Source organism: Bubalus bubalis, chromosome 1, assembly GCF_019923935.1.
Source record: "Bubalus bubalis isolate 160015118507 breed Murrah chromosome 1, NDDB_SH_1, whole genome shotgun sequence".
NCBI classification, from domain to species: Eukaryota; Metazoa; Chordata; class Mammalia; order Artiodactyla; family Bovidae; genus Bubalus; species Bubalus bubalis.
In genome coordinates, this window is record NC_059157.1 from 95,707,231 (window position 1) to 95,734,725 (window position 27,495).

General features: G+C 36.3%; 1 protein-coding gene across 14 annotated transcripts in view; it reads right to left on the reverse strand.

Annotated features, from left to right (window-relative positions):
• CBLB (Cbl proto-oncogene B) overlaps positions 1–27,495 on the reverse strand; it is a 224,662-nt gene that overhangs the window by 89,783 nt on the left and 107,384 nt on the right. For all 14 annotated transcript variants that reach the window (XM_044941414.2, XM_044941433.2, XM_025283292.3 and 11 more), the window contains 5 exons: positions 19,089–19,245; positions 13,219–13,340; positions 10,087–10,224; positions 6,617–6,704; positions 3,653–3,784 (listed from right to left, as the gene is read on the reverse strand). In XM_044941414.2, the coding sequence (XP_044797349.1) occupies positions 3,653–3,784; positions 6,617–6,704; positions 10,087–10,224; positions 13,219–13,340; positions 19,089–19,245 (637 nt within the window). The remainder of the gene's footprint in view (positions 1–3,652; positions 3,785–6,616; positions 6,705–10,086; positions 10,225–13,218; positions 13,341–19,088; positions 19,246–27,495) is intronic.

Below are 27,495 nucleotides of genomic sequence, written 5' to 3' on the forward strand. Positions count from 1 at the left end.
CATGGGGTTGCAAAGAGTTGGACACAACGTGGGCTTCCCTGTGGCTCAGGCTAGTAAAGAATACACCTGTAATGCAGTTCGATCCCTGTGTTGAGAAGATCCCCTGGAGAAGGGAAAGGCTACCCACTCCAGTATTCTGGCCTGCAGAATTCCATGGACTATACAGTCCATGGGGTCGCAAAGAGTTGGACATGACTGAGAGACTTTCACTTTTCACTATGGGACTAAACAAGAACAACATGCAGATTACAGAGACAAAAATGTATCAGAAAAATCCTTATTAATCATTAAACATCCTGGTGTGGGAAGAATTTTAAAGATGCTGAAATCCTGCCTTTGCATATTTTTCATTAACCTATATACAAAATTCTATGATTATATTAGGATAATATTATTCACTAGTGACATGAGTGTGATTTATTTTGATTATTTCAACTTTCTAAGCACTTCCGAATTTGTCAAATTTTTTTTCCTACTTAACTTACTCAACTACTACTTTATTACTACTTTTTCACACAGCTTCTCCTAAAACTTTACTCACAGACAATTTTTAGCACTTGACAATTTATGTACTCCCTCAATCTCTAAAACTGCTGCTGCTAAGTCTGCTAAGTCGCTTCAGTCGTGTCCGACTCTGTGCGACCCCAGAGACAGCAGCCCACCAGGCTCCCCCATCCCTGGAATTCTCTGGGCAAGAACACTGGAGTGGGTTGCCATTTCCTTCTCCAGTACATGAAAGTGAAAAGTGAAAGTGAAGCCGCTCAGTCGTGTCAGACTCTTAGTGACCCCATGGACTGCAGTCCACCAGGCTCCTCCGTCCATGGGATTCTCCAGGCAAGAGTAATGGAGTGGGTTGCCGCTGCCTTCTCCATCTCTAAACCTAAGAAGTACTAAAGAGTTTAAAAAAAAAAAAAAAAGACAAGAAAAAATTTCAAATATTAACAATTACAAATTGACCGAACCTATCTTAATATAAGGCCATTAGATCAATATGAAAAATCATAAAGAGAATCAAGTAACTGATTAGCTACAAGCAAGAGGAACTGTACCATTTGAAGACTACAGAATAAAATATAGAAAAGCTGTGGCGATGTAAAGGGCAAAGGATTAATTACACAGCCATGACAACTGGGAAACACCCCTGTGTCCATGCACGTAACAAACCTATTGTAGTGCACAGACTCACTAGATGAAATACATATCACTGGCCCTGGAGTTTTAAAAGATTAATTTCATTTAAGAAGAATATAGAAACTAAGATAAGTAAAACCTCTTTGTTTTACATTCAACTCTACTCTTTGACTTACTCTGAGCCACAAGGTAAACAGCTATTTTGAATGACACTATAAATGATCATCTTTACTAACCAAAGGTTTCTGCCAACATAGTGGGAACTTCCTCTGAACTTCCAAACGCTAAGTTTCAAGATGAAGATGCTAGGTCTATGCTTGTGTTTGTATGCTCCAAGCCCAGGACCCCAGAGAAGGGGCCGAAGTATGCAGGGCATCTGTAGAGGTAGAGTACTGGGAGCCTGTACCAGCCTAAAATTCTAGTTTTCTTTAGGGAGAAAGGCAAACTTTTACTTTCTTCAAACCTGTAAGAACCATACTACTGCACCGAAGACGTAACTCAGTCTAAAGGGCTTGACAAACATATTTGGCCTCTGTCAGTTTAATACTTGCCCTGAAATACTTAAAGGGTTTCAGGTAAGCAAATAATCTTAAAGTGGTCCCCTCCCTGTCAGCCAGGCACTGAGTTAATAACATCTCTAATATTTTCTACTGGTACATTTGAAATCCATTTGCAAACTGACAGTTTTATCTTCTACCAGTGTACCTAAATTTATTGAAACACTTATTTTTTAAAAAAGGCACTGCTATGTCTGCAGAACTATTATTTGTTAACATAAACAGCAAGTAACTTTATGTTGAGAGTTTGCTGATGCCATACTGGGCATTGCTTTTCTTCCAACTTCTCCCTGTACTACCCCAAATTCACAAGCATCATGAAAGTATAAAGGGAAATGAGGGCAAGGAAAACAAGGAAAACCTCAGGTAAAATATAAATCAAATGCATATTGAAAGAGAGCCATGTAGGGAGGTTGAACAATCTTTACTAATGAAGGAAAGATGTCTGGAAGCTCAGAAACAGCTCTGTAAATGTAAATCAGTTGTAATTCATTTCCTACTTCTTCCTCTTTTTCTTCATCCATTTTTAAAAGTTCCCCAAAGGTAAAAAGAGGCCCTCTTCAGAAGAATGCGAAAATGTGAAAATCATTAATATTCTATTATCAAGTAATGAGCTCAACAAACATCAACGCTCCTATGAGTTTGCACTGCCCTGTCCGGATCCCCTGAGGCCATCCTTCCTGAGGAAATACAAAGGTTCTGGGCTGGAAAGAAGGTTCAGAAATATGGATACTCATGATAACGCTCAATTCCAAATTCTTTTACAGGCTTGAAAGTTTAATGATTTGTTTTCTAAATCCAATCAACAATACTGACTTCAACACTGACTGTGTTAAAACAGAGTAGATAAAAAGTGCTTGTGCAAAATATTCTGTGAATCCTCCAAATACTCAAAACTAGAAATCTGTCCAAAGATCTATTTTAAAATCTCCAACCTTCATTACAGATAAAGAAATATTTTAAAGAAGCCCTTGGGAAAACCAATTATTTTCTAGGTCTTATTCTAAAACAGCAAATCAATTTCTATTTATTGAATGCCTACAGAATGGAAGGCAGCTTTGCCTTGTAAATTGGAAAATTTAGTGACTTGGGGAACTAAAGACATTTGGGAAACTTTCTGTCTGATTCTCCTGTTTTAGCCTTACAGAGCAATTGGAGACATTCATGAGACAGGAGCCATACCTTCTCAAGAGAAGTGTTGAAACATCAAAGTAAGATTTACCTACTAGGGTTTACTTTGCTTGAGAATCTGATCCACTATAAATAGAATATGGGCTACAATAAATAAATATGGTTAGTTTGCAACATTGTAAGTGATATTCTGAAATCAATAGTGTTATAGAAGCAGAACTACTTATGATTAATATTGTAAGATTAAGTTATTTTAATTTTATATATTAAATAAATAATAGTGAAAGAAAGGGCTTCCCTGGAAGCTCAGCTGGCAAAGAATCCACTTGCAATGCAGGAGACCCTGGTTAGATTCCTGGGTCAGGAACATCCCCTGGAGAAGGGATAGGCTACCCACTCCAGAATTCTTGGGCCTCCCTGGTGGCTCAGACAGTAAAGAGTCCACCTGCAATGTGGGAGACCTGGGTACAAGCCGTGGGTTGGAAAGATCCCCTGGAGGAGGGCATGGCAACCAACTCCAGTATTCTTGGCAGGAGAATCCCCATAGACAGAGAGGGCTACAGTCCATGGGGTAACAAAGAGTAGGACATGACTGAGCGACTAAGCACAGCACAGCACAGCACAGCACAAGAAAAACATGAAAACCCAACAAAAAGTCAAATTATGGAAGTGAAAGATTCAAACATATGAGATTTTTTAAAAAAATCAACCATTCGAACAAACACTTATCAGTATGACTTTTTGAATCCTTAAGATGAAGAAAACTGAAAAAAGACATATTCATAGGGAATATAAGGAAGACATCAACGTGACTAATTAAATCCTGACTATACCTGCCAGGCTGTAAGACAAGAGGTGCACATCAGGTGCCCACAAGGCTCGATCTTGACATCCTTGTCGTTCTCAGCACAAATCTTACAAAGCTGGAAAGTGGAACCCATCTCACAATATAATTCATATTGTTCCTGGAATTGGGGGAGCAAAAAAGGCAACATTAATGTATTTTTTTGCATGAACTGATAATACTGAATTTTCTCAAATACCATGACTTACAGTAAATTCCTCACACTTGATCCTGTCAGATCAAACTACCATTTAAGATATGTTTTAAATCGGTAGTCACAATTTGGTCCATAAAATTAAAAAGATTTTATCAGCAACTGCATAAGCTTTTTTAATACTTTGGATTATTTAACATTTTGTACTGTTCCTTTAGGAAGGTACCTGCATCAACAGGATGATTTAAGAGACAAACGTATGGTTTTAAATGCAATAAAAAACAATACTTTTCTCCGTAAATACCACATACTCATCTAATTTTAACATCAAAATTGCAATACAGCTGACAATTTTATTTCTTAGACATCTATCTAGGAAATTTCAGGACGGAAAATTTGCCAAGGCCTTTCTGCATGCTAGGTACTGTTGTCCACATTTATTATGTCATATAATCTGCAAAGTATAATAAGATACACTGAATTAAAAAAAAACTGAGGCTCAGTAGTATAAATTATTTTCCTCAAATTCTATATTAAATCCCTATTTGCATACTCTTCCCAGTCTAACACTATCAAAAACCTAATCATTTCAGCTACCAAAAACTGTTTTATTAAAAACCTATTCTCTTTATTCACTAGTTTAGATGCTTTTGGCATAATTAAATTCTCAGTGTTCAAATAATGAAAAAGTCTCTGTTACAAAGAAGATTCAGATATATTGGTAAGTATAAAGAAAGTATGAACAGAGACTGTTAATAGGGATACAAAGAAAAGGAGTTACTGAAACAAAAATTTGCTTAAATAAGGCAATGTGTTAGTCTAGTAAGTACGTACTACATACATGGCCTTGGACAGGATGAATAAATGACAATATTTAATCCCTAGCCTAGTGAAAGATCTTACAATCTCAGTGAGAAAAAATATATATGTATAAACACATAGATACACACACCCACATACTCATTCATATATAAATTCTGTCTACCATGGTATATGTGTGACTATATAATTTTAAAATAAATTAAGGGAAAGAGTAGATCAAGATGGAAAAGAAGTCCAAAGTATCATATATATCACTGAAACCCCTAAAATACTAGATAAGTATCTATGTGTGTGTGTGTCCTCAGTCATGTCCGACTCTTTGCGAACCCTATAGACTGTAGCCCGTATACTGATTATGCAATTCAATGGGCCAATCTACAATTATTAAAAAAATTAAAATAAGATACAATCACACTTGCAGAAGCCAATGCAACCTAAGAGGTAAGCTATTCAAATATTTATGAGTAGTTTAAGAGAATGATACTACTCCTGAATATGAATTTTAAAACAATTTTTAAACAATGGCTTTATAATGAGGAATTGTCTCCTGTGTCTTTTTACATATGTTAGAAAACACAGAATCAGTACATAACTTTTTAAATGGCTTTCATATATTAAATTTTTAAAACTGCCCAAAAGAGTACACATGTCAACAAGTATATTTTAAATATCAAAACCATTGAAATCTAAAGAAGTAGAAATGAAAAATTATCTACTGTTTTCCCTAAAACTTACCATTTGGTTTTATTAGTTTTATTATTATACAAAGTACAAAATATCCAAATTATAAAATTAAAAAAATTTTTTTAACTACAGCTACATAATATTGGAAGTTCTCTCTCAAAGACTGTTGCCAAATTAGTGTTTTTCATTTTTATTTTTTTAAAGTGCATTCACATGTTCACACATGGTAATTTTTATTTATAAAATTGAAGTTACATAATGTCATTTTACAAAATCAAATGTTACATAATTAAGCTTTATGTAACTTTTTTACATAACAAGATGCAGAAGTTCCCGTGTGAGTGTTCTGAGCTACCTTCCTCTTGTTAAAGACTTTACAAGATAATGAAGTATGAGTATACTATGGTATTTAACCTAAGACTGAATATAGGTATTTGGGATACTGTAATTGCACTGATGCTAAAGCTGAAACTCCAGTACTTTGGCCATGTCATGCAAAGAGTTGACTCATTGGAAAAGACCCTGATGCTGGGAGGGATTGGGGGCAGGAGGAGAAGGGGACGACAGAGGATGAGATGGCTGGATGGCATCACCGACTCAATGGACATGAGTTTGAGTGAACTCCGGGAGTTGGCGATGGACAGGGAGGCCTGGTGTGCTGCGATTCATGGGGTCGCAAAGAGTCAGACACGACTGAGTGACTGAACTGAACTGAACTGAATATTTCATTTTTAAGAAAAATGCTAAAGTGAACATCCTGGTGTAGAGATTTTTGTGTGTATATTCAAGTGATATGTATATGCAATCTAGAGTCAAACATGTTTAGGTTTTGGTAACTATTGAATATCACCCTTGAGAAAGACTTTACGAAGTTAACCTCCCAAGTCATAACCTATGAGGGTGCCAACAGTGGATTTACAAGAATACAATTATTGTCTCCAATAGGTTTCAATTACTCATTTGACTCTAAAAACTAATACATAGAATTATTCTAATCTTCCCTGAAGTTTTCTAAAGCTAAATCTCTCTCCTTTCCTATCAATCTGCCTACCTACAGATTTATCTATTTCCCCACATAAATGTCAGTATTATATTGGAAGCAGAAAGATTAACGAGATTTTTATCCAAAAAATGAAGAAAGTTCTATAATTTCTTTTCAAACACTCTTAGAATTCCTTAAAGATATTTTGCAATAAATATCTGTACATGACTTTACCAATTATTAAGAATGTTATTTCAAAGGCATCACAAATACTTATTAATTTTAAATATTTCTCCAGAAATTGTCCTTACCTGTGTAACTTTTATATGATCATGGGGTGTAGGTTCACATAATCCAGTTAAATCAGGATTATAACTCCTCCCATCAGGATAAAGATAGCTGGATTATAAACAGAAATTTTATTTACGTAACTATATACAAGTCTTAATTGCCTCTAAGGTTATGTAATCAGATTCTTCTAAATTTAAACACACATTTAGATGTCTCCTTTTTATGTATCTTACATCAAGAATTTATTCTATCACTGTTTCCATAATACTACAATGTTATTTTTAGGAAATTTAAAATCTAGGAAATAAAAGAAATATATAATGAATATGGACTCAGCCATTAAGCAATCATTTTCAATTAAATACCTTTACTATATGTATTGGAGACGGAAATAGCCACCCACTCCAGTCTTCTTGCCTGGAGAAATCTATGGAGCCTGGCAAGCTGCAGTCCGTGGGGGTCACAAGAGTCGGACATGACTGAGTGACTAACTCTTTCACTGGTTACTCATGTTCTATTCCAAAATACTCAGAATATACACCTATTTGCAATTATTATGTCTTTCACATGAAGCACAATTAATGTTACATTTTACACTATGCTTAGTACCACCAGGAAACAAAAATAGAATTAAAGCCCACAATTTTCTCATAAAAGTTATCCACACATTTTTGTGGTGTTTTCTTTCCCTAGTTTCCCATTCCCTTTCTGTTTCACCTTCCATTTACCCTGGCACACATACACATGTGCACATACACAAAGGTTACAACTCTAGGTTTCATTTATTTCAAACGAAGCTACCAACAGAATGGCTTATAAACATAAGGTTCCATTACTAGAGAGAATTAAGATAAGAACTAAAAGTTATCATGCCATTCGCTGTGCTAAACCAGTGCTTAGTTATTCAGAAATCCATTTTAAAAAATGAAGCTGATCATGTTGGCAAGCACCTATCATAGATTAGGATATGAGTAATATTACTGCTGGATTTCATCAATTCATTAAATTACCGGTGATTTTGTTTATTAACTTTTTGTTTTAGATTTCCGAATGATAACTTAAGAATATAATACTACAGTGGTGAATAAAAGGCAAAACTATACTAAAACTATTATGTGAAGGAACAAAAAATATTTATCCATAAACAGTCTATAAATATGTTAGTGTTTAAAATTCTACAAGAAAACCAGGAAAAAATAAACCTAGAGGACAGACAATTTTCATATGGTAAGGAGAAAATCAGTGAGTGGGTTTTTTTGTTGTTGTATTTTTAAGATTTAGGAAAAGGAGTTGACTACATATGACTATGATAAAAATTTTAGAGCATCATTATAGGGGTAGGACAAAATGCTACAAACGTTATAGAAGTGATAAACAAAAGTTGGTAACTTTCTTTTTATATTTGTTCACCACACTTCAAGAATGTTGAATTCTAGGGAGAATTCAGAAATAAAAGATTACAAACACAATAATTTTGCTAGAGAACAGGTTTAAAAATTCTGTATAGGAGCAATTAAATGATTATGGTCTTCAATACTGCTGCTGCTGCTGAGTCCCTTTCAATGGCATTGAAGGAATAAGGAATCTTGGCTAGTTATCAAAGTAAACTTCTTTATCACTTATGTCCCACAATATCAGATTAACTAACTATAAGGAATGGACAAATGACCCTGACAGTTGGAAACAGTCAGACAGATGATATCCTGTGTTTTTACTGATCTTTTGTTGTTGCTGTTGTTTCATGTCTGACTCTTTGCAATCACATGGATTGTAGCCAGCCAGGCTCCTCTGACCATGGGATTTCCCAGGCAAGAATACTGCAGTGGGTTGCCATTTCCTTCTCCAGGGCATTTTCCGGACCCAGGCATCAAACCCAGGTCTCCTGTATTGGTAGACAGACTCTTTACCTCTGACCCACCAGAAAAGCCCATAATATAAATAAGATATATCAAAATTAGTCCATTCACAGATTTGCCCACTCATGATCTCTTTTTATAAATTAAAACTCTGAAGTACATTTTCTTCAAGACAAAAATCCTGTTATAGTGGATAGAAAGCCACACATATGAATCCTTGATGTACTAGAGGTAAGGTATAAATAACAGAATAGCAAATTTATAATTAAAAAAAGGAGAAATACAGACTTTTAGTACCAGTTTGCCATTCATTCTTACATAATTATTTCTTAAAATTCAAAACTTCTATCCATTCACATGGAGCCCATCACTTTTTCTTTTTTCTGTTCTTACTTTGGCAAAGTAAAATTCTGCTACTGGAAACTATTTGCTCTTTCTGGTAGACTTCCCCCTCTCAGGTTTCTATCACAGGAATATAGTCAATATTTTACAATAACTATAAATGGAGCCGAATGAGCGCCGAAGAATGGGCACTTTCGGACTGCGGTGCTAGAAAAGACTCTTAAGAGTTCCCTTGGACAGCAAGGAGATCAAACCAATAAATCCTAAAGGAAATCAACCTTGAAAATTCACTGGAAGGACAGATGCTGAAGCTGAAGCTCCAATACTTGGGCCCCTGATGCAAAGAGCTGACTCACTGGAAGACTCTGAGGCTAGGAAAGATCGAGGGCAGGAGGAAAAGGGGACAACAGTGGATGAACTGTTTGGATGGCATCACTGACTCAATGGACATGAGTTTGCACAAACATCAGGAGAGAGTGAAGGACAGGGAAGCCTGGCATGCTGCAGTCCATGGAAAGAGTCAGACATGACTGAGTGACTGAACAACAACAACAACAAATGAAGTATAACCTTTAAAAATTGTGAATCATTATACTGGTCACCTGTAACATTTAACATTGTACCTCACTTATACTTTAAAAAAAAAAAAAAGACAAAAGAGAGGAAGCGAAAGAGGAGGGTGGGAGAGAAGGAAGGCATGTTTCAGAGACATAGGAGCACAGTGCTCCCCAAGGAAATGAAATTCCAGGCCCCTTTAATAACCAGTTGTATTTTTCTGAGACAGAAGAGCAGATGGATGGCTCTGGGGCGGGTTACTTTTGTGAGCTGTCTGTGGCAATCCCACAAAGGGAGCTTCTTTGCAACTTTACTAACAGTCCAAGAACAGAGCTTATCAGAATCTGCCCATGATCCCAACAGCAGGATTAAAAGACCCTATACTGAGAGTACAAATCGGGAGCACAGGAGCAGAGCTAGATAGGGAACAATCAGATAATCATTCTGCTGCATCCATTCTCCAACTGTATAGTATTTGCTAACATTTCTAAGGAAATATTGAGATCTGAAGGTTGTGAAGACCATGCTAAAAAAAAAAAAAAATCAAATACTTAGGTTACTTTAAATTGACTATTTTAAGAAATGAACAATAAAATCTAAGGATCATCCATTTCTTAGTTTTAAAATAAAAACCAGTCAGACCATCAGCCTCACTGTCCATTCCAACCATCAAAAGAAGGCTCTATCTTCCACATCTGTGAACAATAAACACTCCAACTCCCATGTCTCATACTCACAATCCTTCCCTGCTGCCATCAATCAGGGCTTGAAATAAGGGCTTGTTGTGCGGTATGGTCTGTAAGATATTGCCATCCCCTGTCACATAGCCAATGGCCCACTGCCCCAGCCTGGTGCAGCTTAACCGGAAAATGTAGCTGTGAAACATAAGAAAATTATGTTTAAACACTTTCAAAGTGTCTGCTCGCTAACTACTACCAAACCATTGTTAGATTTTTCTTAGCAAAATAAACAAAATCATTTAGGATTTCTATCTTCAAACTTATTTTTACACTTTTCTCCTTCTCCATTTACTCATCTGCAAAAGAAATAATGATAGTAATTCCATTTAAATATCCCTAGAGTTCTGTGAAAAAATAATCAAAGTTGTAAACCATCAAATAATTTACCACCATCATCATTAGAGGTTTGCTCTGCATGAAAGTGCTGGTGGTGTGAAACAGCTGTGACATTTTTGGAAAGCAAAAATAAAGTAAGTAAAAAATTAATTTGGCTAGCTCAGACAGAAATTGAGCCAGTCTATTACGGAATTCAATACATTATTTTGTCATCTTAAAATTATGCACTTCTAGTTGTTAAAAACTTGTTTAAAAATAATACTTTTCTTTCAAGTATTACAGCCATTCATGTTTAAACAAAAGATCAAAGAGCTGAACTATATTAATGGGAAAACAAACTAGGTAAGTTCAAGGTCTCCCTCTAATCCTGTCAAGTTCAGTGTCTTGTGATAGGAAATTAAAATAGTTCTAAAATAAAAAACAAATTAATGACAATGTCAGAAGACACTGACTTGGTTTTAAATTCATTATTATTTACTATGATTAGCTAATTATCTTATCAACTTACTACATTTTACAGCAGTTCCCTGAATTTAAGTGTGTTACACTCAATCTTATTCATGATATCCATATCTGGATTTTATAACACCTTAAGCAGATCAAAAGTAAGCCAACTTAAGCTATATTTAAGTACCCTGATTGCTATATGTATGTGGTAGAAATAAACATCTGTTAATGACATTAGCTATTGATTAAACAAGTACTGTAATAAAAACTTTAACAGATAATTTAGCATATATAACAGCTACACAGTCATTAGATTTACTTAATTTGGATATCAAGTACTGCAATGTGGTTTCATCTTTGAAGAAAACTGGGCTCTTTAAAGAAAGGAAGAAGTGATTTTCATATTGGTTTTGGAACTGTTGTAAAGGACTTTTCAAGAAGTCTAAAAACATTCTCCTAGAAAGCTGAAAAATAAATATCAACCTCTCACTTAGCATCCTTAATCATAATCATCCAAAATAATTCCACATAGACATGACTGTCAGTTGGATCCAAATAAAGTACAACCTTAAGAACTCAAATGTCCTTGAAATATAGCCAACTATTTTCTTTACCATGAAACTAAAGAAATGAACTATTTTCCGAGAGAAAGGACCACTCCAGCAAATATTTATTAAAATCATTTGGCTGTTCACTGAATTTTCCTAAACACATTTTAAATACCCTATCACACATACATACAACAGTTTACCACAGACTGATCATTTCATCATTAAGGAAAACTTAGAAGAAATAACTGATACAAGGCAAGAAGGGAAGGAAAAGAAGACATCCTTTCAGAGAGCACTATCTTAAAAGCACTATTCGAATAGTGATGAGTTCTGGCTTTTATTAATACTTCCAACACGGTCATTAATTATCTCCATGATCTTGAACAAGAGAACACAAAAAGGACTCACTTTATTATTTTTTTTAGAACTGGAGATAATTTCCCAAATAACTTCTGTGTTAAATCTGTATGATAGAATGATTTCAATGGTATTATATCTTTCAAATCATACTCCAGGAACAAGAGGATACTTTGATGTCAATCAAGAGAGCAAAAGTTATGGAAAAAATTGGTTATGAGAGATCCCTGAATGAAACAAAATGACTCACCTAAGCCACTGTCAACGTGCACAATGACTGACCTGCTCTTGTAGTCACATTGAGAACCAGTTCTGTCTAAACCGGTGACTCCACAGGAGCCACACTGTTTTCTGTACCTACAACCGCCTTCTAATATACAATAAAATTCTTAGAAATATAAGAGGTGGAAATTTTTCCATTATGGCAAAGAGGGAAGAAATCATCCATAACTGACTGTTTGAAAAGACTTTCTTAAAGGACAAATGACATTTGCACTAAAAATCAAATAAAAACGGTATCAGAAGAAAAAGGTAGACTTGAAAAATACTCAACTTCTAAAATGAAATGACCCCTATATGAACATCAGTGCTCTCATGAACAGTGGGATGGTGTCTCCTACTAAATGCTTTAAGTAAGGAAGGGCAGTCTCACTGTCATGACCATCATATCCAGTAGACTGCATGCCACAGCACAAATGCCTACTATGTGCCTGGTCCATTTCTAGACTGGCCATGGGGAAAATGTCTGCACCAGGGGAGAGAGATTTTCTGATCCCAGATATGCCATTAATAAGGTCTGCTCTCTTAGACAAAGCCAGAGAGGCTGATCACACAGCTAAGCTCTGTGAGTTTCATTCGATTTCAACACCAGCATGAGGGATTATGGAAGAAGTTCTCAAGGACATGACACTGCTTGGGAGTGCTAGCAACAGTTTTATATGTTTATGAACTTGCTACACATTCATCATGTATCTGTACACTTAAATGTACTTATATGCATTAATATGTATTTATATGTAATTACGTGATTATCATAGAACCAAACTGAATGTCTTGAAAAATACCCTAAAATAATGAACATGAAACTGATTTGTCATTAGCACAGTATTTAAGTACTCAAATAAACAATTTTATACACAAACACATGTCATGAAAAGAGTTAATATGCTAATATCTTATTCCAATTTTAAACTCTGAGACTTATTCTCTAAATTCATCAAATTACATATTACCATATCCGCTTTCATTTTATGAAGATTAAGTTTCAGAACAAGCATAACATACCAATTTGAGTAACTGAATTAGGAAGCACTGTTTTGGTCTATTAGCATTTCCCTCCCCTCAACCCCATGTGTATAACTGATTTACTTAGGAATGAACCACCGAGGACTTTCCATCTTTACATACATTACATAATATTACTGCCAAAAAGTCTTACCTTCCGGGTTTGGTGCTGTATTTCTGTAGCCGTGCTTTTACTTCATCATATGTGAGAAATGCCATGTAACCCGGATGTGTTACAGCTAAGAAATTCCAATTCCGTAAAATAGAACCCCAAGGCTAAAAGTATAAGTAAATTAAAAGGTTACCTAGAGAATATCAACTATCATTTACACACCAAGCCATTATTTAATACACATACTAAAATTCTTCTGGATATTTTTAAAGTGAATATGAGTTTACATGGTTTAGGTCAACATATTATCCAAAAGCAAACATAAAACTACTTACTTTCATTTTGGAGAAATATAATTATGCAGAAAACAGATTTTAGGAAAAAAATATTGAAAGCAAAAAGGAAAACCACATAATCTCTTTTCCACATATTCTATTCCCAATACAGCAGTTGCAATCATTTTGAAACATAAACCACATCACTCTTTGGTTCAAAACTCTCTAACTTTGACTAAAAGCCAAAGTTCTTATAAATGGCCTAGAAGGACCTTACGAAGTTGAGACCCAGTTCCCCTGTATCCCCATCTGCTGTGACTCTCTCACATTCTGCCTTTCCTCTAGACCTGTGGATCACTTTGCTGCTGGCTTGAACATAATAATACTCTCTCACCTCAGAGCCTTTGAATCTGCTGATCCCTCTACCTGAATTCTTCAAATATGTATGTGACTCCTTCCTCTTCAAACATCTTTTCCTCAACATAGCCCTCTCAGACCGAAATCACTACTTCTCATCTTATGCCTCATCTCCCTGTGTGTCTGTTTTATTCACTACTCTAACATTTAGACATCACATTTTGTAGAACAAAAGACTATCAAGGAATGTGAGTGATTTGGCAAAGTCCACACACTGACCCTAAGCTCATAAGAACAAGGAACATGCCTGTCTTGCTTCCCAAAGGGAGACCAGCACTAAAGCAGCATCAGAGCAGAGCAACCAGGATAGCTGCTCTGAACTGACTTGTCTAAAAAGCCTTGACTCCCATGGTAACACACTACAGTTCTAACATTTGGTTCATCCTTGTACAATTAGAAAATCAGAAAAGGTTCAGTTTAGAGGTGAATTCTACAGAAATCCTTCACAGAAATACACACACACACACACACACACACACACACACACACACACAGGGTTTGTTATCACTCTCTCTAATGGGATTAGTTGTCCCTCCAAATCATGGCAATGGCAAGGGAAAAAAGGCAGCCAGTAATAAACAACTTTGCTTGAGGGTGTTGAATGAATTATCTCTTCTGTATCTTTAAGGCTCAAGCTACATTTATCCCAAGGAATTGGCAGCATACTCTATCTAATGTACCAAATTATTAACTCAAATCTTCTACATAAAAGAAAAAAAAAAAGTATTCTGTGTTGCCAAGTGAAAGTTGTCAAAATAGTTATCCTAGACTCGATTACTGGTGGAAGGCTCCTGCTTCTGTTTATTTTGAGACTTGTTCCTTGTTATTGTTAAGCAAGGTTCAAATTTACAAGGCGGGATTCTTTTAGGATTATATCCCTTGAGAGGAGGATAACAAGGGAAAGAATGATTTAAGAATGATTTAATAATGAAGAGTTTAACCTTTGCCGAAATAACAAGAAAAATCTTTAGGGTATTTCCCCATCACACTAAAATACCTAATTGGGGAAAAATGAGCTCTGGAGAACAGTCTTATGAGAGGTTCTGTCTATGTACTTGAAAAAAAAAATGTTTTTAATTTTCTTCTTAAGGGATGACTAAAAATTACATAAACAATACTTGGAAGAGTATTAGCATGTGTTTTTAAAAAAACTGAATAATAACTATCAGGAGTCACTGAGTTTTGTTTTGTTTTGCTTCCTCATCTATAAAGGACAAGGATGAAAAGAATATAAAATATTTGGGTCACTTCAATTAGAATCCACACAAATTAATGAAAGCTGTTTTGTTTTTTTTTAAAAAAAAAAAAAAAAACAATGCTGAACTTTATAGACAGCCCATGCACAGACCAAATACAAGTGGAGTTTTGAGCCAAATGCTGTGCTATATAGCAAACATTTCTTGGTAATAATTCCAAGGGCTAGCTTCTAACTGCAAATATATATACTTAATAGGAAGTCTGTGCACTATTTTATTTGAGAATGAAACCCACAGTCAGAAACACGTGGTAGTTTTGTATTTTGTGTGTGTGTGTTTAAAGTATGTTGCCCAAGAATGGCTAAATAAAGTGGGCAAAGTAAAGTGCTTTGAAGAGTGATTATTTTTGCAATTTGTTGTTATATTATAGGAAATCTTTTATCACACACCAAACACAACATTATTTGGAGATTCTCTTTTTAAAATTATTGATTTTTAGCTGTGCTGGGTCTTCACTGCTGTGTGGGCTTTCCTCTAGCTGCGGCAAGCGGGGGCTACTCTCCAGCTGCAGTGCACAGGCTGCTTATTGTGACGCTTCTCTTGCTGTGAAGCGCAGGCTCAACAGTTGCGGTGCATGAACTTAGTTGCTCCATGGCATGTGTGACCTTCCCAGATCAGGGATCGAACCTGTGGCTCCTGCACTGGGAAGCAGATTCTTCACCACTGGGCCACTCGAGAAGCCCCTATTTGGAGATGCTTAAATGACTACAAAAACTAATGAAGTATCTTAAGAAGACTAGTCCCTCCATTCTCTCAAAGGTCACCGTGTTCAGGAACACTCATTTACTGATTTACAACCTACCCTGGCAGCAGAACCTTGGCTGGTCTGCCAGGATTCTCTCTTAATCCTAACTGCGAAGATGACTTCCTTCACCTCTTTTTCTCCCTATTCCACAATGCTGTACATTCCATAGGCACTACATATAGCCCCAAATCACTCACTCCTTATCCTGCCACCTTACCCATCCCATTTATTGCCCCACTTCTCAACAATCCAGTCTTCTCTTACAGAAGAGAATGGGAAATGGAAGGAGGAAGGAGCAGCAGCCCCAGGGAGAGCAAAGAAGAATGTAAAAGCCCCATATTTCCAATCTGGGACTTGAGCACTTGACAATCCCAGCATCTCTGAACTACCTGGAGGGGAGACGGATAAGGTAACAGGCAGACGGAGGAACACAGCCATTGCAAGATCTTCCCAGGGACTCACAGCACTGTTCAAGTTCTGGCAAAATATCAGGATGAGGGAAGAAAGGAAGACGGGGAGACCAGAATCCTCCAGCTTTCTTCTTTCATGTCCTAGACAAGTCTCAACTCCATCTCCTTGCCCCAACTGACACCTTCTTCAAACCTGATGCTAGATCTCTAGAACAAACCCCAATCCTGAGGGTGTCCTTTGCCCACTTTCAGATCCCATTCTGCTAAATACTCCACCCCCAACAGTTTAAAGCTAGAAGAATTCACAACCACTTTACCATCTATATCACAAGTAGAGCAGAATGTATGTCCGTGCAGGAATAGTAACCATAAAACTTACATTTTAAATATAGAGTACACAACTATAAGAGGAAAATATTACTCAATTTTTAAAGTTATACAAAAATAAAAGATCAGTAAAAGTTAATACATCCACTTTCTGTACACAAAACCAATTTTTTTGTATTTTAAAACACATACATGATTACAGTATAAGCTTAATGAAATGAGAGGTAAAGAATCTTAGAAAAACACAGGGGCTAACAAGAGTTCTTTAGCTACTTCTGTAAGCCTGGGTTTTCAAAGACACCAGGTATACTTTGGTCCACTGGCACTGTTTTGTTTTGTTACCTAATACTTTTCACAGTAGCTCTACTTAAAAGATTCTTTTCCTCTCCCATCCCCTGGAGCATAAAGAAGATATATGCACCTTAGAGTGTTAAGATTACTTGGCTATTTTAAAGTGAAACAGCTTATAAGAAAATATGTATACATACTAAGCAGCTGTTTGGGTAAGTGTTTAACCAACACTAAATTGCCATCATACTTTTGATAGATAATTCTGAGGCTTTCTAGTATTTAACATTCTGATTGAAAGTCATCCAGGCTCCCCACAAAAAAATACACTCTTTCTAAAATAAAGTTAGGTTTAATGTATGAAAAAAAAAAAAACAACTTAGTTTTCTTCCTTCCCAAGGGGAAGAACCAGAGTGCCTAGTATTAGAACGTCTTGGTATCATGTTCAGTAAGTACATGTAAAATTATCAGAAACTTTTAAAGAAAGGAGAAGTTCCATTATAAAATAATCAGTATCAGATAACACAACCTTTTCCTAAAATGTATCTTAAAGTCATTGGAAAAACATTAACTGACAACATACATATACCAAGGGAATAATCATGAAACTACTGTAAACTGAAAACAACCAAAAGCGTACTTTCTGCAGTTACTTATCTAATTTTCTATTCTATACATCTAGGTAGAATTATGTTTATAAAGTTGTAATAAAGTAAAATGTATTCTGTAAGTATTGTCGATAAGAGTTAATTTGCCCTCTGTTAATGGGTTCTTTTATAAATTAAAAGTTAATCCCATGTAATCTTGTTTTCTTACATAAGTCAGTTACCCGATCCTTGCAGGCAAGTACCAACCAGAGTCATAAATCAGAAAAGCAAAATTCTTACAACATGAGAAACAGGAAAACCAATATTATACTCTAACATTTGTTGAAAGTATGTTTCAAACAGAATAAATCTTACTGCAGACTAAAAAAAAAAAGAAAGAAAAACTGTGTTGGAATATAAGCAAGCCTCATTTTTGATCAATTAAACCTCACTTGCTATATAATTTTTCAGGGATTTTAGGTGGGATTCTCATTTTATGACCATTTGAATCTCAAAGATGATATGCAATTTAATGGCAGAGGCAAATTCAAAGCAAATTGCAAGTCTTCATATTTAGGGTAATTCTGTCTACACATACAAAAGCACAAAATGATGATACCCAGCTTTTATTATATGATACCTACTTCTGAATAGCTATGTGAAGACAATCATAAAAGAATGATTCAAAAACAAAAACAATAAATAGGAAAAGAAGGTTAATCTCAAAGTCACTGATATCAGGGAAAAAAACAGGAAAACCTAATTTCCCAAATGAGAGATATGCTAAATTAATAACAGACTATTTTGATGGAATATTCTGTAGCAACTGAAAGCTGAAAATTACACTGATGAAAATATTCACTGACATTGAAAAATGTTTATAACATATGGTTGAAAGAGCAAAGCTAGCTGTAGAGTCAGTATACATCATAATAATCTCCTATACAGAAGAGGTTAAGTTTGCTATTTATTCCAAAGCTTACTACTTCCCTTCTCATCTAATGGATATGGGAGGTAAAGGGAGCTGCTGAGATACAACCTCAGCAAATGGCCACCTGTAAAACTTGCATTCTGTCAGTTACTGGGCTAGAATGATCAACAAAGTAAAGTGAGAAACTAAATAGGGACTTTTTAGAAAGCAAAGCTCCTTTACATAATAAGCAATAAGCTTATTGCTTATTATTAACTTCCAGTTGCTTATTATCAGAACACCAGATATCCCAAACTTAAACTCTAAATTTAGAGCAATGACCAACAACTTGCTTTTAAATGAAGTGAAGTGCAAGTCACTCAGTCGTGTCCAACTCTTTGAGACCCCATGGACTGTATGGTCCCTGGGATTCTCCAGGCCAGATACTGGAGTGGGTAGCCTTTCCCTTCTCTAGGGGATCTTCCCAACCCAAGGATCGAACCCATGTCTCCTGCATTGCAGGCGGATTCTTTACCAGCTAAGCCACAAGGGAAGTCTGCTTTTAAATGGGAGACTATCAAAAATGAGACTGTTTCCCATATATATGTACATTATGCACGCATGTGCAAAAGACACACATACACAGAGAAGGGAGAGAGTAGAAGAGAGGGCAGGATTAAGCAAATACGAAGCTTACCTGAAATAGCCTGGTAAAAATATCAAATTCAAAAACTGAAATGTAATCATTACAAGTCAAGTCAATTGTTGATTTTAGAGCCATTGCTTCCAGGCCAGAGCTAATCTGATGCACCTCATGAAGGCACTGTCTGAATACTTTCCATGGTACAATAGTTCTGTGCAAGAAAAAAAGAGTAATTGAATCAAGTGTCATTTAAGACATACCTTCCAGTGAAACAGCACAATTCAATCATAACATTAATATAATTGTATTTGTACTAAAAGACAAATAGTTGAGAATACTATTTATAATTCAGAACATATGTAATGGGTTTTGCTAAATGGATTATTTTTCATTTGCTAAGAATGTGACCAAAATGCAGATCAATTTTTCTCTCAAACAGTCCTCGACAATCAAGATATTTCTAAAAATGCTTCCAAAGAGGGTATTAGATCAAAGTCCTGTATGTCTGACCTCTTCCTTTATTTTCTTAAAGTAATAACAGGATGATGTGTTCACATAATAGCAAGAATTCTTTGTTCATTGCATAAGAAAGTTCAGGCAGAAAGTCATCAAGATATTTCTGCCACCATCCTGATATGTTCTAAAGAGATGGAAAACCACTTTATTTAACCTTTCATACTAATGCAAAGGGAAATTTCAATAATTTTTAACCAACCCCACTGGGTATCAAATGGAAAGTTATTTATTCAACACTCACTGATCAACTTAATCTTAAAACCCTTGTATCAACATTTTTTAGGTAATACACTTACATGGTTCAAAAATTTTGAAGAGCATAGAATGGTACCCAGGGGAAAGTCTCCCAACTTATTCTCTACCTGACCAGTTTCCAACATTCACCCACCTCCTGTCCACCATGAAAATGAATAACATTCATTATTTGTTCTTCACTTTTCCTCCATTCGGAATGTTAAATGCCTATTTCTGAACAAGTGGAAGAAAATAATCATTCATATGTTGAAAATTTTAAGCTGCAGTTTTCATAATTGTTGTGTTTAGTCACTGAGTCATGTCTGACTCTTTTGCAGCCCCATGGACTGAAGCCTATCAGTCTCCTCTGTCCATGTGGTTTCCCAGGCAAGAATGCTGCAGTGGGTTGCCATTTCCTTCTCCAGGGGATCTTCCTGACCCAGGGATTAAGCCCACATTTCCTGCACTGGCAGGCAGGTTCTTTACTATCTGAGCCACCAGGGAAGACCAGTTTTCATAATAGGATGGCTATAAAAGCTATATACACTCTCTTCTAAGATTGCAAATATTTAAATAAAGATTTTTCTTTACTAGTATCTCTTTGAGAATTAAGACTCAAGCAGAATGGACTAAATTAGTTGGACCCGTGTGATACTAATCCTTCCAGTGAAGCATCACCATAAAGGTAAAAGGTTTGTATTCATTCCGTAATTATCTCCTGCAGTGGCTGTCAAACTTGAGCATGCATCAGAATCACCGAAAGGCTTGTTAGCACAGAAACTGATCAACCCAAGATATTCTGATACAGTATGACTGAGGTGGAGCCTTGGAACTTACAATCTTAACAAGTTCCCAAGTGATGCTGATGTTGCTGGGGACAACACTTTGAAAGTCACTGATCTATTGTATCTATTAATTGCTAAGGCAGGGCACTGTGGAGAAATACAATTATGGAAATACAAGATACTATCTCTGCCCTTGAAGAACACACACTTTCAGGGTAGAAATAAATCTGTAATGCTAAAGACTACAGAAGGGGTATTAAGGAAGTGCTGGAGGAATTCCAGAGAAGGAACAGTCTGTGGCAAGATGAATAAGTGAGTGCTGAGACAGCCTAACAATGCTATACTGTATATATAAGAAAGTTTATGTTTGATATGCCATTAAAAAAAATGAGGCTGAATACATCAAAAGGCTTTGCTCTATGTATGAAAAAAACAGGAAACCACAGAGAACTGAAGAGAGACACCACATCAGAAGCCATTTAGAAGAAACACACGTCAGGCTCTGATTAAGGTTAACAAGATGCTGCTGTTTTAAAATAACAATGAAAACTTCTGATAATATGAGGAGGCTTTTTATTTACAGTGAAGTGTAAGTATGCAATTATGTCCAACTTCATTACAATTAACTTGAAAGCTGTGCCTAAGAAGCCGTTTTCTTCTCCAAATTAAAGTTTCAAATATTTAATACATAAAAGGGACATGAACCATAATATTCAAAATTTTTAAAATAGTAAACAAAGAACTACTGATTTAAGAAGGGTATGTGTTTTCTCTTCTGTACGGAAATGTTAAGAGAATTCTGTCTTGTGTATATAGTATAAAAAACAAACTGATTGGCCAAATAAGACACCATTTGATATCAATCACCATAAAAAAATCATCCTCCCTCCAGTATTTAAGGTGCATGCAAATCCTAAGTCTTTTGAAAACCCAGTGATTTCACACAGTGAATTATTAAAAACTGTGCAAACATCTAATGCTGTAGTCTAACTTACTACTTTGGAACAACAATTTACAAAGGGGCAAGTTACATTTCCACAGTACTTGTGCAAATAAGACTTTCCCAAGCTCCTTTGTGATAAGTGTAAAGTACACACAGGCATTCATCAGAACCTTAATTAAGGGTAGTAACAGGAATGCAAAAGAAAGGGCCTTATTTGGTTAACTCACTACATATAAAAGTATATACAACAGATACCCTTCCTTTGATCAGCTGAGCCAAATATCCATGATGGGAAGAAGAGACACAGAGTACAATGGTTTCTTTAAAAAAAGCTCTAACAGTGCTGCACTAAGGATCTAAACTTTTTAAAGAAGATTTCAAGTTGCCACCACATTCTTTCCTGAGGTTTGTGGGGGCAGGGGGAAAGGCAGAGGATGACTGTTCACACCTTTAATTAAACTGTAGCAATACCACAGAGTGGTGGTTTCTACCACCTCTTCCCCTAGAGATTAGCTAGTGAGAGAAGATATTAATGGCAAATTATTGTTTTACAGATACACAGAAACTTCAGTGTACTGGCAGAGATCTAGGAAAACAAAAGAGGCAGAGAGAAAAGGAATAGAATATAAAAGGGCCAACTAAGCTTCAAGCTCTCACCATTCCAGAAGTATTTTAAATTTGTTCTGTTGCCACTTACAATTATAAATCATTTTAATTACGAATTGAATTAACTTTAAAATCCAACAAAAAGTAGAAGTAGCCATCAATCCACAAAGAACTGAACAAAAGACCAATGGGTAATATAATAATGTTAGATTTCAATATAATAATAATATGAGCTCAGGATCTTTAGAGTTACAATAGGAATAAAAATGAGAGCTGCCATTTACTGTTGACTTACTATCTGCCAATCTCCAAATTAAGTACTGAGTTTCTCATAGTAACAATGTTAGGCAGATAATATATTTATCGTCATGACACAGATGGGGAAACTGGGACTTAAAGAGGTTAAGGTATTCACCCAAGAAAGACCTTATGTGTCAATCGTTGGCTAGGTTCAGAATGAAAATATAAATAAAGCCACAGTCTAATAAATGCAAAGACTTATAAGTAAATTATGCTGTGCCATGTGACTAAGGTTATCATAGAAAAACATTCATGTGCTATGGGAATCCAAAGGAATGGAGGTCCTGGCAAACAGCAATCATCTTTTATTCATCTTTACCCAAAACAGAAGAGTATGTAATCTGTGACATTAAACTGTGTCTATGGTGCTTCACAGAGGAGGAAGCTAGATATTTGACTGCAATTAACACCCTTCTACTGGAATCGAGACTGCCAGGAGAAATATCAATTCTCAGATATGCAGATGACACCACCCTTATGTCAGAAAGTGAAGAGGAACTAAAAAGCCTCTTGATGAAAGTGAAAGAGGAGAGTAAAAAAGTTGGCTTAAAGCTCAACATTCAGAAAACGAAGATCATGGCATCCTGTCCCATCACTTCATGGCAAATAGATGGGGCAACAGCGGAAACAGTGTCAGACTTTATTTTGGGGGGGCTCCAAAATCACTGCAGATGGTGACTGCAGCCATGAAATTAAAAGACACTTACTCTTTGGAAGGAAAGTTATGACCAACCTAGACAGCATATTGAAAAGCAGAGACACTACTTTGCCAACAAAGGTCCGTCTAGTCAAGGCTATGGTTTTTCCAGTGGTTATGTATGGATGTAAGAGTTGGACTGTGAAGAACGCTGAGCACTGAAGAATTGATGCTTTTGAACTGTGTGTTGGAGAAGACTCTTAAGAGTCCCCTAGACAGCAAGGTGATCCAACCAGTCCATTCTAAAGGAGATCAGTCCTGGGTGTTCTTTGGAAGGACTGATGCAGAAGCTGAAACTCTAGTACTTTGGCCACCTCATGTGAAGAGTTGACTCATTGGAAAAGACTCTGATGTTGGGAGGGTTTGGGGGCAGGAGGAGAAGGGGATGACAGAGGATGAGATGGCTGGATGACATCACCGACTCGATGGACATGAGTTTGAGTGAACTCCGGGAGTTGGTGATGGACAGGGAGGCCTGGCATGCTGCAATTCATGGGGTCGCAAAGAGTCGGACACGACTGAGCAACTGAACTGAACTGAACACCCTTCTACTATTCAGAAATGGTTTGATAATTTAAAGTTGGGGGTAGGAGCTAGTCTATTCACACAATGTCAGGAGAGACAATAACTTGATAAATTTTAAAACCCTAGAGTTTTAACACAAAAGAATAAGGAACAGAAGACAAAAATGAAAGCAGACTGATACTTGAAAAAAGGACAAAACATTTCCTTTAAACCACAAGTTTATAAAAGACTATTTAGGTTTTATTTTTAACTCGTTTGGAAAAAAAATCCATATCATAAAAGTGTGAATCTGAACAAAGGTCGGGTGTGTGGAAACAGGAACTTTCGTGTACTTCTGGTGTGAATGAAAATTTACGCAGCATTTCTAGAAGGTATTGTGGCAGCAAGTTTCAAAAACCTGTAACAGTTTAACTCAGAAAGCCTACTTCTAAGGATTTTAAAAAGGAAATTGTTTAAAATAAAATACACAGCAATGAAGACGCATTCATGTCTCTTTAACACTGTTGTCCATAATACCAAAAAATTAAAACAAGTATGTTCAGAAGTAACAATACTACATACATCCATAGAGTAGAATATTTTACAACAAATAAAAATTATATGGAAAAAACATTTCCTGTTCTAGAGAAGTGTCTGTGTCATTAAATGGAAATAGCATTTTTAAAACTGTATGGCCTTGAGTATTCCCTGGCTGTCCAGTGGTTAGAATTTCGTGTTTTCACTGCTGAGGGCCTGGGATTCAACTGAGATCCCGTAAGCTCCCCAGTGAGGCAAAAAGAAAAAAAGGTATGTCCTTTATGATTCAATGATAAAAACTATCTGGAACACAAATTTTAACTGATGATGTCTAGACATAGAAACAAGATTGCCAGGAGAAATATCAACAATCTCAGATATGCAGACGATACCACTCTAACAACAGAAAGTGAAAAGGAAATAGACAGCCTCTTGATGAGGGTGAAAGAGGAGAGTGAAAAAGCTGGCTTAACTCAACATTCAAAGGCTAAGATCATGGCATCTGGTCTCATCACTTCATGGGTAATAGATGGGAAAAAGTGGCAAGAGTGGCAGATTTTATTTTCTTGGGCTCCAAAATCATTGAGTATGGTCTACAGCCATGAAATTAAACGCAACTTGCTCCTTGGAAGAAAAGCAATGACAAACCTAGACAGCACATTTAAAAGCAGAGATGTCACTTTGCTGACAAAGTATTGTCAAAGTATGGTCAAAAGTATAGCCGACAAAGTATAGTCAAAGCTATGGTTTTCCCAGCAGTCATGTATGGATGTGAGGGTTGGACTGTAAAGAAGGCTGAGAGCCAAAGAACTGATGCTTTCGAACTGTGGTGTTGGAGAAGACTCTTGAGAGTTTCCTGGACAAAATGGAGACCAAACCAGTTAATCCTAAAGGAAATCAACCCTGACTACTCAAGGGATCACAATGAACTGTGGAAAATTCTTAAAGAGATGGGAATACCAGACCACCTGACATGCCTCTTGAGAAATCTGGATGCAGGTCAGGAAGCTATAGTTAGAACTGGACATGGAACATCAGACTGGTTCCACATAGGAAAGAAGTACATCAAGGCTGTATATTCTCACCCTACTTATTTAACTTATATGCAGAGTACATCATGAGAAACGCTGGGCTGGAGGAAGCACAAGCTGGAATCAAGATTGCCAGGAGAAATATCAATAACCTCAGATATGCAGATGACACCACCCTTATGGCAGAAAGTGAAGAACAACTCAAGAGCCTCTTGATGAAAGTGAAAGAAGAGAGTGAAAAAGTTGGCTTAAAGCTCAACATTCAGAAAACGAAGATCATGGCATCCAGTCCCATCACTTCATGGCAAATAGATGGGGAAACAGTGGCTGACTTTATTTTTCTGGGCTCCAAAACCACTGCATATGGTGATTGCAACCATGAAATCAAAAGACACTTACTCCTTGGAAGGAAAGTTTTGACCAACCCAGACAGCATATTAAAAAGCAGAGACATTACTTTGTCCACAAAGGTCTGTCTAGTCAAGGCTATGGTTTTTCCAGTGGTCATATATGGATGTGAGAGCTGGACTATAAAGACAGCTAAGCACCATAGAATTGATGCTTTTGAACTCTGGTGTTGGAGAAGACTCTTGAGAGTCCCTTGGACAGCAAGTAGATCCAACAAGTCCATCCTAAAGGAGATCAGTCCTGGGTGTTCATTGGAAGGACTAATGTTGAAGCTGAAACTCCAATACTTTGGCCACCTGATGCGAAGAGCTGACTCATTTGAAAAGACCCTGATGCTGGGAAAGATTGAGGGCAGGAGGAGAGGGGGACGACAGAGGATGAGATGGTTGGATGCTATCACCAACTCAATGGACATGGGTTTAGGTGGACTCTGGGAGTTGGTGATGGACAGGGAGGCCTGGCGTGCTGTGGTTCATAGGGACACAAAGAGTCAGACACGACTGAGTGACTGAACTGAACTGAACTCATGGGAAGGACGAATGCTGAAGCTCTAGTACTTTGGCCACCTGATGTGAATAGCTGATTCATTGGAAAAGACCCTGATGCTGAGAAAGATTGAGGGCAGGAGGAGAAGAGGGAGGCAGAGGTGAGATGGTTGGATGGCATTACAGACTCAATAGACAAGAGTTTGAGTAAACTCCGGAAGACAATGAAGGACAGGAAAGCTGGCATGCTGCAGTCTATAGGGTGGCAAAGAGTCAGAAATGACTTAGCAACTGAACAACAAACAACAGATCATGGTAGGATTACAAGCAGGTTTTTAAGAATATCTCTAATATTCTCTAATGGCTTAAAGGAGTAAAAGATATACTAAAACTGTTTGAAGTATATTTTGTAATCAGAAATAATCAATTAAAAGCAAAAACCGAAATAGTATTTGCCAATGAAATAGTTTTGTATCTAAGAAAACTAATACAGTTATGTAAAGTTTAAAAATAAAATAAAATTAAAAAAAAAGTTTATGGATTAAACTATGACAACAGAAATCAACATGGTTGCTGAATATAAAACCAATATACATACATCAGTTCTATTTCTATACATAAGCAGACATAATAAGAAAATAAAACATTTACAAGAGCATCTGAAAATATCAAATAAATAGGAATAAAGCTAACAAAGTACAAGCAAAGTCACAGCATAAACACGCACACATACATGATCAGATGTAAAAGACATAAAGAGACATAATGTCTTAATGGATTGGCAGACTCAGTATGATAAAGACATATGGTCAATCCTCCACAAACTGATTCATAGATTTACTATGGCCCCAATCAGGAAACATTTTCATAGTAGGAATTGAAAGGCTAATTCTAACTTTAATAGGGAAATGCCAAGAGCCAAATAAAAGCAAGCCAAACTTTCATAAGAATAACACTGCCAAGCTTATAGTCCTAACATTAGTTAAGACAGGATGGTATTGGCACAGGAAAGACAATAGAACAAATTTTGGAAACAAATGCAATCATATCTGACCACTGGATATGTAACAACACTCTATAAACAGTAGTAGAGAATGGATGATGTTTTCAATAAATGTTGCTGGGTCAAATGAATATACAAATGGAAGAAAATAAATCTTGATCCTGAATTAATATCATATAAAAACCAATTTTAGATGAACCTTAGACCTAAGTACAAAAGATAAAGCAATAAAGTGTTTTGGGAGAAACAGAAGAGGGTATCTGCATTACTCTGGCATAAGCAAATAATTTAATTTTAAACAGGACATCAAATGTTCAAAGGATAAAGGAAAAGGTAAACTAAAAACCTGTGTTCATGAAACAATGTCATTAACAAAGTGAAAAAGTCACATACTGGGAGAGCAATAAACATA